Consider the following 13,261-nt stretch of genomic DNA (forward strand, 5'->3'; position numbering starts at 1 on the left):
TTTCATTTTTCATGGGAGTCTCTCTGCCAGTATTCATTAAACTTTCAAAATGAGGAGATCATTTCCAAAATATGGAGAGAGAGAGAGGGAAATTACAGATGCTAGGAAACAGCTCTCAAAACGATGCCATACCCACAAATAAAATCATCTTTATCGAGGGCCAAAGAAATTATAATTAAAAATGAACTATGCAGCTTTTCTAGCAGGTGGAAGTCTGACAGCTTCAAGCATTCACAGTCCTCTAAATAAGTTACTATACAAAGTGATTGTATGGATGACGGTTGTGCTGTAAGCTGCGTTTTCTGCGGCGTGGAGGTTGTGGGGGGGGGGGGGATTGCATCCAAAGACAATGAGACTTCATTTGGTTAAGAGCTTTTTTTAATTACCACTGAAGCTCTGCAGGGCTGCGCCACAGAGTCTGTACGTGTCAGACTGTACATTACAACGGTATGCAGCATCTACACAGAAACGCTGATTCAAATTTTGTTTTCTATTTCACACACGGTAGGAAGGAAATGCACTCGTTCTTGCTTCCTGCTAAATGAAAGTGCACTCCGAGTGTGCCTTTTTTCTTCTTTTTTTGTCCGCCCACTCGCACGCTCACCCCTAACCGCCTTACCCTCGCTGCTTCCGAGCCTCTCTCCACCCCCCACCCCCCCCTCGCTTTCATCTTTTCATTTTGACCCCCGACTCTTATCTGCACGCTGTGAATGGGACGTGGTCTGGGCAGTATGAGGCCAGAGGGGGCAGGAAGCGTCTCGGTGGAGAAGTGAGGCCGAGCCCCGGCGCTCTTTCTTATGGAAATGTTTGAACGGAACCCAGAGTGAGAGTCCACACGGGGGACTGATGGAGGGGGGACTGATGGAGCCAGAAGGGACTATATTTTCCTATTGAGACACTTGGATATAGCCCATCCAGAGGTGCAGGTTTCCAGCATGTCCATCAATCAGCGTCACCCACACTTTGACAAATGACTAACCAGTGTTTCTCTCATTGGCTGCAGGTTGCTACAGGGGGGCCGGACACAACCCGGGGCCTGTGGTACCGTCTGGACTACAAGTATCCTTTCACTGCTTGCACCTTTACATCTGCTCGCACTCACAGTGGTTAATGCACCGGATTATACAGCGAGAGTACAAGGGGGAAATGGCAGAGGGCTCCATTTCAGGGAACGTGAAGAAAGACCCTGATGTGTCACGGCAGAATGGACAGGAAGCTCAGGGATTGGCTGCCGGCGGCTGTGTGTGCATTCATAAGGGATATTTGGGAAAACAGCAACAGCAGATGAATTTCATACAGTATCAAAGTGCCTAAACAACAAGTTGAGGATTGTAGAGGGGGTTAAACAACAACCTGATTATAGGTTTGGACTGTGTACCATGTGACTAGTCGTTATGCTAAGCTAAGAAGCTGCTAGCTGAAGCCTTGTGTTTACACAGACATGAAAGTAATATATCAATCTTCTCGTATAACTCTCAGCAAGAAAGTGCTTTAATCCACTTTGCTGTTGACTTGATGTCGAGCTGGATTTCCTGGAACTCGGTTAAATCATTTGGCAGTGAGAAAACAGTCCCGCCTTCTGCAGTGGAATTTCATGAGGACCTTCATTAAGTTTAAGCGTAATCTAATTTTACCACTTAATGGCCTCATGACCCGGCTGAGGGCTCCGGAGGGGCACATCATGTGTGTTTTCTGCACTCTGTCTCCACTGGAAAACAATGAAGGCATGGTCGGCTGGTACATACACTCGATTCCATGTGTTTTTTTTTTAGTTAGGGGGACATATATAGTTGGACAGAGTTGGTAAATCATCAACCACTCATGGAGGTTTGGAGAAGCTGCAAGAGAGCAGGTTAACGTTGCATTAGGAGCGCTGTTCCCCGTAGTCGTAGCATACTTTGGCTTGTTGATTCATGTTTGGGCTGTTTCTCTGACATAACAGCACGACTCTAAGTAGCCAGAGTTATGAATAAAAAGGAATTCATCCACAAGGATGTTGATAGCACACACAAAATACAATCAACCACTGTCAACGCATTTTAAGTGGGAAAACAAAAAATAAACCGCAAAGTATTTTCTCAAGGCTTCAGCAGAGATTACAGACTTGGGTTTTTTTTTTTTTTTTCACAGCCACACTAAACTTAAGAGATCTGTTTCCCCCATTGTTCTTTCCATGCCGTCTCAAACATCTGTGAAAAAGCACCTTCAAGTCATTCTTGGATGCACAAAAGAAGATTTTCCATGCGGTATATTGTTCCTTCTCGCTTGCAAGTGTAACATTGTGAAGTGCCTTTTCATTGTTCTCCTGTGTTCTCACAAGTCTCCGTGTCCCCGCCGCCTGAATAGCCTCCACACAACACGATACTGTCGCCGCCGCCGCCGCCATCTTTCACAGCGTGGTGTTAGATGAGCGATAAACAGAGTGTCCACCCACCTCACTTCACTGGAATTCACTTCAATCCTTTTGAACAGTTATTGATGGACAAGTATAGAGGAATGTTGGAGATTTAAAGTAATCTAGAGGCATTTTTAACTTTTTTATTTTCTTATTATATTGTTATAATATATAGCTCATATTCAGATTTGGATAATGACTATTTCACACAGATATATGAGCAGATATATATGCTATATTTATTGCTTTATTCTTGTCTTTTTCATATTTGTATGACGTATTTTATGTCATACTTTGTATTCGAGGAAAAGGAAGACCAAAGCAAATCAAACTCATGTCAAAAAAAAATCATATATTGTCATATATTACATCATCTTTCTTCGTCTTTCATCCTCAGACCTTCAACTTCCATTGACCCACTCACTCCTTGAAACACAATTTTGCAGCCTTTTTAATCAGAGTCACTGCATACTCATATACTTAACGTCTACATAGTGGGTTTCATATTTAGTAAAAGTGTGTTTTTTATTTTTAAATCCGTATATGCATGTGAATGTGAGTGAGAGATGAGAGAAGCAGTAAGCAGGATGAAAGGCACAGCCCTGCTTCTCCTATTGACGGGGAGGGGAGGGAGAGAACACGCTATTATAGAGGTGCTTTGATGTGGACCAGGTGAGAGGCAGCCTCGGCTCCGGAAACCCGCTGCCAGGTAATTGAGCCTCGCCGTGGCTCGCCGGCGTCTCATCCTAAAGGCACACTGCTGCTTCCTTAAACGCTTCCCTGTCAGCGGCTCTGAGGCTCATTAGGACAAACATTTGGAGTCCAAAGCAGTGATTTAGCCGCGAAACATCAAAGCCTGTTTGATCTCTCATGCCGGAGTGGTTTGCAGACTGCGGTTTCAGGGGCTGTTTTTTTGTTTTTGACTCCCGACATCCCGGAGACCACCCAGGGTGACGGCATTACACAGTCGGCTCGGGCACGGGATGAGTCCGTGGCGTGACTTGGGAGTTAAAATCTCTCGTGGTACCTATGTGTGTGCTTTTATCACACGCCAGCGTTGCACGAACAATGCTCTGCAACGACAAAAGGAACCATAAGAGCAGAGTATTCATGATGCAGTATCTGTGGTTAATCTGAGATGATTTTATTTTGTACAGCCACCAACACGTTTTGAAGGAGTGCTCTTATTTTGGCGATCCAATCTTCTCATCTAGCTCTCTACAATCTGTATCTAGTTCCAATCATTTGCCTATTTCATTATTTTTCTTTGGTTTTTAATGAATTGTATTTGTATTTTCTTCCTTCCTCTCTCCTAGAAGTATTCAAGTAAAGTGAAAATACCTCAAACCTATATTGAAGTACAGCAGTTGAGTAAATGTACTCGGCTGATGATGGGGGAGGAGAAGGGTGAGGGAATGATGCTTGCTGAGGCAGCAGTTGGGCTTCTACCCCCCACACAACTACTCAGCACCTTTTCTCTCGCACACACACACACACACACACACACACGTTGACACCATTGTGGAGCAGAAAAGCAGCTCTAGCATTATAATTACCATTGCTGTCTAGTGTTATGCCAGCGTGGAACAGGAGGACACTGTGCCGACAATAAGACGGCTCACTCCTGCAGGTCCCCAGAAACTCATTATCCCCCTTTTCTACCACTTCATCCTTCATCCTGCCCTCTCTCTCTCTCTCTCTCTCTCATTTGAGACATTTATAAATAAATCCCGTTAGCTGGGAGAATAACGGCCCCTAATTCCCTCCTCTTGCACGTTGCTGATAACGCCACCAGAATATAAGAATTGGTGCCAAATGCCACATTAGATCGTTTTCCTCTGCTCTTTGTTTTTCTATACTTCTACCAGGGTGTTGTGTGCTTTTGTGCTGCCCTAAGTAGCACATTATTCATTATAGACTCGAGGTACAGAGGTTGCTTTTGTACAGGAGTTATAGTATTGGTGAAGAAGAGCACCTGCAGTAGGGCAATTATTATCAGAACTGTTTGTTTTTACAGCTTAAATCTCCGTTGCGTGCTGTCATTTTTAAGTTTTCTTTTCGTTTTTTTATTATCAACCTCCCTGCAGTCCTGCTCTTGTAAAGCAGCCCCTCCTGGAAAGTCTTTCTTTGTTGCATATTTTATTGTGGGCTTTTATTTCCTCAGACATCTACCCAGCAGAGAAGAATGACCCACTTTAGCCTCTCCTTTTTAATGCTCGCTAACACAGATGCTCTCGATTTGCCCGCCCACATGTGGCTAAACAATAACCCACCCCCCCAAAATAATCCTTTGGTCCCACCCATAATTAACATATTTAGCTAAGGTAATAAAACCAATATCTTCTGAACCTTTATGAACTCTCTAAATTACCTCAGTAAAACACTACAGCTGCTTCGTTTTTACATTTAGATGTGCTTTTGTTCCGCTTCAGTGATTAGATCTCGTGGCCTGAGGCCAGATTTGGAATAAAAGGCTAAACTGAAGTGTTTTCCTCACTCCTGTTTGTGTCATTCACAGCTACACACCTTCGCCACAATGCCTTAACAAGGTCACAGATATCTAATGCCAGCGCTGACACATCGTGGCCCTCCCCTCGCTGACTCACTGCCACGCTGGTGTGGGCTGTTGGCCAGACTCTTCAGCCCCCATCTCCACGAGGTACTCCCCTTGCATTCCCACATACTGTAAAAACCTTCACATTAAAGAAAGGGATTGAAGTCACGACTTGTCATTTCAGGACGAGGAGCAGCTGTGTGAGCCGGAGCCGGGCGACTCCACCTGGGATCCGGAGAAGAATGGGAAGCAGCTCGGGTCCGTGGGAGGCGACTCTGCATCTGCACACCGGGAGGACCTGCTGGAGGGAGACCTGGGACTTGGCAGCGCTCCCGGTCCCGCCAGGGAGGCCTGAAGCTCTGGGAGTCATCGCTAACTCCAGCTCATCAGATCCCGCCTCCCCCGCCCCGAGGCCCCCCGCCTCCCACAGCGAACGGGGGTCACTGGCCAGGGCATCGGAGAGGAGCCGCCCGGGAGTCGCCTTTACAGCGGCTCCCGAAAAAGGTCACACACTCCCCTTGTGCTGACACGCATGCAAAGACACACTCGCAAAGAGAGAGGGATTACAAAGACCGTGGCTCTTTTCTGTTGCTCGGCCTTGTTTTTGCTCCACTTCCAAGGATTTCATAGCTGACATAGAACCATGGATCCGGCCTTTAAGTGCCTAATGTTTAACACTGACAGGAAGCAGAATTTGACCTTCGTGTGAAAACACAACGCGTAAAGTCACACATTAATTTCCAGCGTCATGCTACTCGCCTACGTAGGGTTTTGTTTTCAAGCTTCAGGAATAATTGATTGAAAGCCACGATATTTCCCTTGATATTTTTCATGCCAATTTTGCTTTGCACTTCCCCCAACTCCTTATTAAACTTTTATTGTACTGTTTTTTTTATCATTTTAACTGATTCACGATGGAATTTATTACCCCTGATTCTGCGGCTGGCTCCAATACTTCCAAATGCTTAAGTATATTAGCAGCATTTGGCAAAGGAGACCATTAGCATGTGAGGTTTTCCTCCGACTTCTTTATAGATTGCACTTTGCTGCTTTGTGAGTACATCATTGTAAATCTCGGGGCTCCCCCACCTTCGCGTGGAGCCGGGTGTTCCAGTCTGTGAAGGTTAGGCTTGGTGAATATGCAGACTGTTCCCCTCAAATTAAAGAGCCGTTGTCCTTGGGGCGAGGGCTTTCCATTTTGATGTTGTGAACGCATGGCTGCATCAGTGGAATGCTCTTGTGTTTCTGTCCTCGGTTGTAAAGAAATGCAATCAATCCTGTTTTTGTTGTGTTCAAATTCTTATCAAATTTTGGGGGTTTGGTGACAAAGAGACTGACAGCAACGTCGCATCGGGAGTCCTTTTAGGAGAGCCGTGATCGTATTAGTTTGGGCCGTGATTTGCAGTCACGCGGAAACATTTGGTCGGCGATGCTGAAGGGATCAAAACATTTCGAGTGATGAGGGTGAACGACGTTCCTGTCTGACGTCTGATGCTGATGAGCTTTTCAAGTAGAAGCTGTTTTACTGAAGTGAGATCAAGATCTCCAAACCTCAACTATCATTTCTTATTTTTCATTTTGGAGCCATTTCTCTGAGCTCTTTAAGATCGGGGCTTCACACAATTGAAGCTCTAAAGGGACGACAGTATTATTATTATTATATTATCTTATAGCACATACCTTAAAGGCACCCTGTGGAGTTTTTGCCCATTAGAATAACATTATAGAGCAATATCTTTCAGCACGAGTTGTTCCTTCTCAGTGGTTTCTCACTAAACAATCAAATAAATAACACATTAATGTGCCAGAAAAGACTGCCTGGAGGCAAATATTGATGTAAACTGTGCATGTTTCATACTTTTAAGATGCTTTTATGCTTTCCAATTGTTTACAAGGGGGGGAAAGTAGTAGAAACTTCCACAGGGATGCTTTAAGCTATGTAGTTATGTTCCAATACGATGGTTCTCACATAAAAAAAAACAAAATATTTCATAACATATGTCATTTTAAATATTTATAGCAGTTTTGTTATCACAGTATTGATTAAAGCCAGTGGCTCACCACGTTGGATTTTATTAGATTTTTTTGTACTTTTCCTCAAGCACCAAACTTTGAGAATTCTGCTCTTGTGCTTGTTTTTTTATATTTTTACGTGTAGTGTGCAGCGATCGTTCAACACAAATGCGTAAAATGTCTTGTTAACTGTGAACTTTACTCAATGCAATATTCCCAGATCATACGTTTTCATAAGAGCAAGCAATTGTAAACATTTGGAATGGTAGAACAGACTGCTTACACTGACACTGGGGGAGAGAGGGAGACTTCCCAGCTCCATAGCCATGACATTTTTATCCACAGTGCATGATATCATCCTACGAGGATCTTGGTGACAGAAATCAAAACAATCCTCTTTTATTATTTTTTTAAAATCTAGAAATAGCACTACTGCTGTTCTGATGCAGCCTAGTCATCACACCGTCACCTATGGCACATCAACAAACCGTTTTATTGATTGTCTCTGACCTCCACCAGATCTTACAAATAAACATTAGCAGAGTTGTTGTTTTTTTATCAACTATTTTCACTTTTACAGACAGTATGGAGACTGAAAACAACTGATTTTTCTTAAGGTTTTTCACATTCAAAAATAACCCCCAAAATATCCACTTTGATGTGTCATCATAACAAGATACATGAATTATACAGTTGTTTTTCCTTTCCTCCCCCCCCCCCGTTGTTGCAGCTTCACCGAATTCAAGTTCATTGTTCACAGGCCTCACACCATCAAACACATCCATTATTCCAGTATAAAAGCAGTGGTCCCTTCAAATACCACCGCAAGTCCACCGAGAGAAACATGATACATTCCGAACGTGGCCAGTGGAGCTCCTCCAAACACCGATTTAAAGTAAAGCTTTAATTCCACGATAAGAGGAAACGGCACTCGATGCAAAAACATTAAATTAAAAAGGGGTCTTTGGTGGAGGGGGGTCGTGTTTTCACAGTTTGGACCGTGCCAGCAGCGACTTGCTCAAGTCCTTGGCCTCTCCGGCCGTTCTGACCCGCTCGTAGCCCAGGACAGACATGGCGTGGTGACAGTAGTCCTCCACCTGTTTGATCTGCTGGATGCTGAGCACCGTCCTCCAGGCGCTGGCGGCCTGCGTGGCGTTCCTGGACGACACGATGAACGGCTTGGACGAGGAGCTGGAGCCGCTGGTCATGTTGAGCGCGAACGACTCGATGTCGTGGTTGCCGGTGAGGTTGGCGAAGCGGTAGATGCTCCGCAACGTCTTGACCGGGCTCTCCACCAGGTCCTCGTACCTCACGGCCATGTATTTGCCCTTCAGCCAGCTGGGCGGGTTTAAGGCAGTCCTCAACGTCCTGGAGGTGCGGTCGCAGATCACCTCCATGGCTCCTATGGAGTGGTAGTCCGCGCCGTCCTTCTTGTTCACTTTGTGACCCGGATCCACGAAAGGTATCCGGCGTAGTTTGGGGTCCCTGCTGCGGACCACCTGTAAGTTCTCCCGAATCAGGCCGTGCCTGGATTTGATCCGGGAGTTGGCCACCGCCCTCGGGTCCCTGACCAGGTGTATCACCTTCAGATCCAAGGAGGGATCCTCCATGAGGGGGGCCAGCACGTTAACGTCCAAAATGCGTACCCCTTTAATGACTATGGTGCTATATTTGAGGCACTCCTCCTCCAACAGTCTAAGGCTTTGAGGGGGGCACTTTTTACACACCTTATCGTCCACCATCCCCACCACCTCCTTCCTGTAGGCGGAGCAGAGGGGGTAGGAGCACACCACTTTGTTGAGGGTGGCCCCGAACAGTCCCAGGGAGGTGAAGTTCTTGCCCCCGGGGCTGTTGTAAAGTTGGAAAACGGACAGGTCGCAGCGGTACAAGGAGCTGAGCATGTCCCGCGCCGCCCCTTGCAAAGACACGGCGTCGCCCGGATACAGCTTCTGCCAGATGTGCCACATGGGCTCGTACAGGAAGAACACTTCGGGGTTTTGGTTGAAGAGCTCCCCGAAAAAGGAGGAGCCCGACCTCCAGGTGGTCAGCACGTAGATGAGCTGCCTCTTCTTGGCCAGCGAGGGCCTGTAGAGGAAGCGGATGTCAGATCTGCTCTGATACGTGGTGCTCCTCATCTGATGATTACACTGCTGAGGCTCTTTAGTCCATTTATAATTAGCCAAGTTAAGCATAGTGAGCACCAGCAGTAGGAAGTAGGCCATAAATAACACAATCCTCTTCCTGCGGAGGACTTTCATCACGATCCCAGGCTGTGCTATTATCTTGGTGTGATTCCTGTACGTCTTGAGCTTCCTACCAAAGCCAGCATCCTTCTCCCAAGGCGCTGTCAACTTCAGTGGTTGATGATATTGTTTGCCTCTCATCTGTGCCTTTTTTCGCAGAGTGGCTCTCACCACCGGACAAAAGCTCCTTGCATGGACCGTATATATAGCAGCACTCTGCGGGGGTGTATACAGCCTATTCCGGGTGGGAGGAGGAGGAGGAGGAGGAGAAGGAGGAGGAGGGGGGGGAGGTTGTCGCCCAGTTGAATGGCAGCTTATTAGGTAATATACTCACCACCGGCTGGAAATCCACAACACGGTATCCCCCCGGTTTTTTTTTCACTGCACTGCGCAATGTGCTTCGGCGGGGACGGACGCGTTTAAGGCTCCGTGGGTGGCCCCGCGTTCAAAACAAGCAGCGAGGAGCCTTCATCGCGGGAACAGACGCCCTGTTTGTGCGCGCTGCGCGGAGGCATCCCTGCGCAGTTATCATCGGAGGCATCCTTGGAAACGCAGCCGCGGAGAAGACTCGGGGCATCGCAGACGAGACGAGACCAAAAAACATAATAATAATAAAAAAATATATATACCCCGTCACGATCTCGGCGCGCCCGGAGCCCTGATCCCGCAGCATCCCGCGTTAACCATAACGGGAGGAAGCGTACACACGTTACCGCGCTCGGTTGGCAGACAGACGTCCCCCTCTCGCTCTTCGTGCTCCTCCAACTAATACAACAACAAAAAAACACACACAAAAAAACTGGACCGATTCAATCAGAATACGAGGAGGGAGATCCCGCCCACAGAGGCGCGCCATTGGCTGGTGCGCGCTCAACGTCGCGCGTCAGCGAAGCGCGCCATTGGACGCGCGGGGACGTCCGTCTCGCTGCGGGGCTCGATCCGGGCTCCCACAGACAGCAGCAGCGACGGGAGACGGTGGGAAACGATGTGTTTTAAAGAGGCCTGCTTTATTATCTGCATCCTCGTAATCAACCACTCTTCTTATTAACACATGTACTCTATCAGATACACACCGTTATGATGGATACTTTTATATTAAAAATAAAAGAAACCGTCACAACCTCATCCATCCCCATTGTCTTTAAGTGCCTGCTTTTTGTTTAAATGCATTTGTTGTTAACTAGTTATTATATGAAGAGTCCCCTCTTCACATCCCTCTTATATCTTCTCATTAAAGCCTGCACGAGTGCAGAGTAAAATCAATATTTCAAATTAAATGTATTTGTTTTTCTTCCCACTACAACCTCAAGGGGGTAGCCCAGATCTATACGAGAAATACAAAACCAGCTCCCTACCTTTAAAGATAACGTTTGCATTATTAATTTAGAATACATCTTGCAGCAAAATATCTTCCCGGCAGAGAACCAGGGGGTACGATTTGAAATAAATGATTGGAAAATAATGTCTAAAAGGAACATGACATGGTTTAGTTTTTGGTCCTGGAAGACGTCAGCGACAGTGACGGTGACTGACAAGTGGAGCCAGCTGAGATGTGACATCTGACAGCTGGTCTCCAGGAACTGGAAAAGGCCATGTGCTCGAGCAGAGGAAACGCACACATGCTCTGCAGATTGAAAATCATCTCTCCTAAGAGGCTTGTCCGTCTGGGATTACGGACCCCGCCGCAATCAAAAAGGGCAGAGTGAAAGGAGGTTGGGGCCCTTTGACCCCCGTTGAGAAGGGCCTAACATCCACATCAGGATTCAGTGATGTTTATGTTGATGTGCGTAATGTAAACGTGTTCGGATTTCATACATCTTGTAACACCAACATCTTAGAATTAAGCTATAATATCTCTGTTTGTATACAAAATACAGCTGAATAGCCGGATTATTCAAAGAAGACATCTGCTGCGGATCAAGTAAAGCTGTGTGTGTGTGTGTGTGTTTTAAATAGTTTAGATGTAGGGGTGGATTTTTGGAATATTCTGTGTATTATTACTCTTTCTGCTTAGTGATCTTTTTGTCCCACATGTACTTATTGTGTAGTACTCCAACACAAAGGAAGGAAACCTTTGTGTAGACTGCCCTCTGCTGGAGAATAATGTTTCCACTCAAGACAAAGGAAATGAGACTTTTCTGTCTGTTTTGCTCTAAAAAGATTCACAAAACATCATTTTTTTACATTGCCAAAGTATTTATGCATCAATTATGTAAATTATGGTGGATTTAACGACAGATAGAAGAGGGAAGCATTTTCTCTTGGCTTTATAGACTCAATTTTGTTCTATATTTTCGTATTCGCTTTGAGCTAATCATTCAGACTTTATATCTGTCACACTATGAGAAATGTAGAAAAAGTATAGATTTGTTTCTATATTACTTCCTCATTATGGAATTACGTGCTGATGATCTAATCATGTGACACAGTGTGATTCCTGTATGTACAGTATGTTTTAGTCCTTTCTAATTTAGTGCAGTCCGATCTGCTAACGGCTGCTCTGGGATGCTGTATTGTCGGATAATAAAGTGTAGCTACAGGACGTCTTTCCCCACTTGCACGTGTAATAGCGAAGAAATACGTAGAGCGGATTGGGGAGATGCTGGTTTTAAAATGCTCATTTAATTTAACAGCCCCTCTATGAATTTTAATTACGAGGGGCCAGAGCTTCTCTCCGAACCCCTTAAAGTAGATTTACAGTATTCTGTGTTGGTTTTTTTCTCAGGTGGATGAAGAGGACACAACATCACCACAGGGAGCAAAACCAGTGAGTCAATAATTAAAATACTGCATGTGTGTGTATGTTTACACTACATTTGCAGACATAAGGAAACATTCTGTTTTTACTGCCGTTTTGAATTGAACATCACATGAGCAGCTGTTTGATTAAACAATTGCCTAACAAGCCTTTTCCACATGAACATTTAGCCACATCCCAGTAGGAAAAACACAGTAAACAATACAATATGTTGGTTCCCAGTCTATGTGACTAATGTGACTAATTGGGACATTTTAACAAAGCTGTTAATCTTAGTAACAAGTCAAAACATCTTATGTGGAAAAAAAAAACAGCTGATACATCATCTTATACGTATCCTTTTTAATTGTGATGATATTGTTTCATTACCTCCCAGTACAGGTTTAATGGCTTATTTACAATTACATGTTTTCCCATTAACCATTTTAACTGGGAGGAAATATATTTACTCAAATGTCAAATATTGTGAACCTTACTTTCCTTATTATTAAATCATCTTTGCAGAGATGTTGTGCATCTCCTGCAACTATCACACCTCGATATCTCCCTCTCTTTCCATGATCCATATGCAGTTCCATGTGTCCAAACACATTCATTTTAACAACCGGATTACATTCCTGCAGGAGATAGCAGCTCCACTAACAGAGGCACATAAACACCTGCACGAACCAGGCATTTCCTTCATCAAATATGTGTAATACCTCATATACCTGATGCTATAAAATATAGAAATATGTAAGATGTTGTCATTTCTGGGAGCCAAACATCTTCCAAATGTCTAAAGATTCTAATCTGCATGAATTCCGTTCGACGAGACACAGCGTCTCTGCATGCAGGCCTACACACACACACACACACACACACACACACACACACACACACACACACACACACACACACACACACACACACACACTCCAAAGCTTGCACTGAAGTGCCCTGTTACGCAACCGTGAAGCACGGCGGCTCAATGCGCCTGCGAAGTGAGCGAGCAGGTGGAGGAGGAGACATGCGCAGTGGCCGCGCAGCAGCATCAGGACCAGAAAGAAAGATCCCCGGGAGGCTGCGACGCGAGAAGATGGTGCGTGTAAACACGCCGAGGGGCGATGACTGTGTCGTTTCGTCGGACTGCGGTCGCCACCGAAACCATTTGAAGTCATCCGTGTGCGGGCAAGCTTAAAGGAGGAGATCCTTCCAGCGCGCGGAGCGGCGGAGATGCGACGCCGATCCCAACACTTCTCGCTTTAGCCTCATGACGACGCGTTAAAGCCTCCGCTGCAACAACAACAACCCCAACT

General features: G+C 45.5%; 2 protein-coding genes across 2 annotated transcripts in view; one reads left to right on the top strand and one right to left on the bottom strand.

Annotated features, from left to right (window-relative positions):
• Positions 1–7,905, top strand: part of LOC311028856 (sodium/hydrogen exchanger 9-like) — a 50,371-nt gene extending 42,466 nt beyond the window's left edge. Inside the window, exons 14-16 of the mRNA XM_084033652.1 lie at positions 1,004–1,059; positions 4,952–5,054; positions 5,134–7,905. Of these exons, the coding sequence (XP_083889778.1) occupies positions 1,004–1,059; positions 4,952–5,054; positions 5,134–5,304 (330 nt within the window). The 3' untranslated portion in view covers positions 5,305–7,905. The remainder of the gene's footprint in view (positions 1–1,003; positions 1,060–4,951; positions 5,055–5,133) is intronic.
• On the bottom strand, positions 7,305–9,971 carry chst2b (carbohydrate (N-acetylglucosamine-6-O) sulfotransferase 2b). The gene has a single exon (XM_084034120.1). The coding sequence runs from the start codon at positions 9,344–9,346 to the stop codon at positions 7,949–7,951; it is 1,398 nt and encodes a 465-aa protein (XP_083890246.1). The 5' UTR covers positions 9,347–9,971; the 3' UTR covers positions 7,305–7,948.
• Between the last annotated feature and the right edge of the window lie 3,290 nt (positions 9,972–13,261).

The sequence above is a fragment of the Eutrigla gurnardus genome (assembly GCF_963514095.1).
Source record: "Eutrigla gurnardus genome assembly, chromosome: 18".
Classification (NCBI taxonomy): domain Eukaryota; kingdom Metazoa; phylum Chordata; class Actinopteri; order Perciformes; family Triglidae; genus Eutrigla; species Eutrigla gurnardus.

Coding starts and splice junctions, on each gene's coding strand:
- chst2b (XM_084034120.1), bottom strand. CDS start 9,346: ATGAGAGGCAAACAATATCATCAACCACTGAAGTTGACAGCGCCTTGG.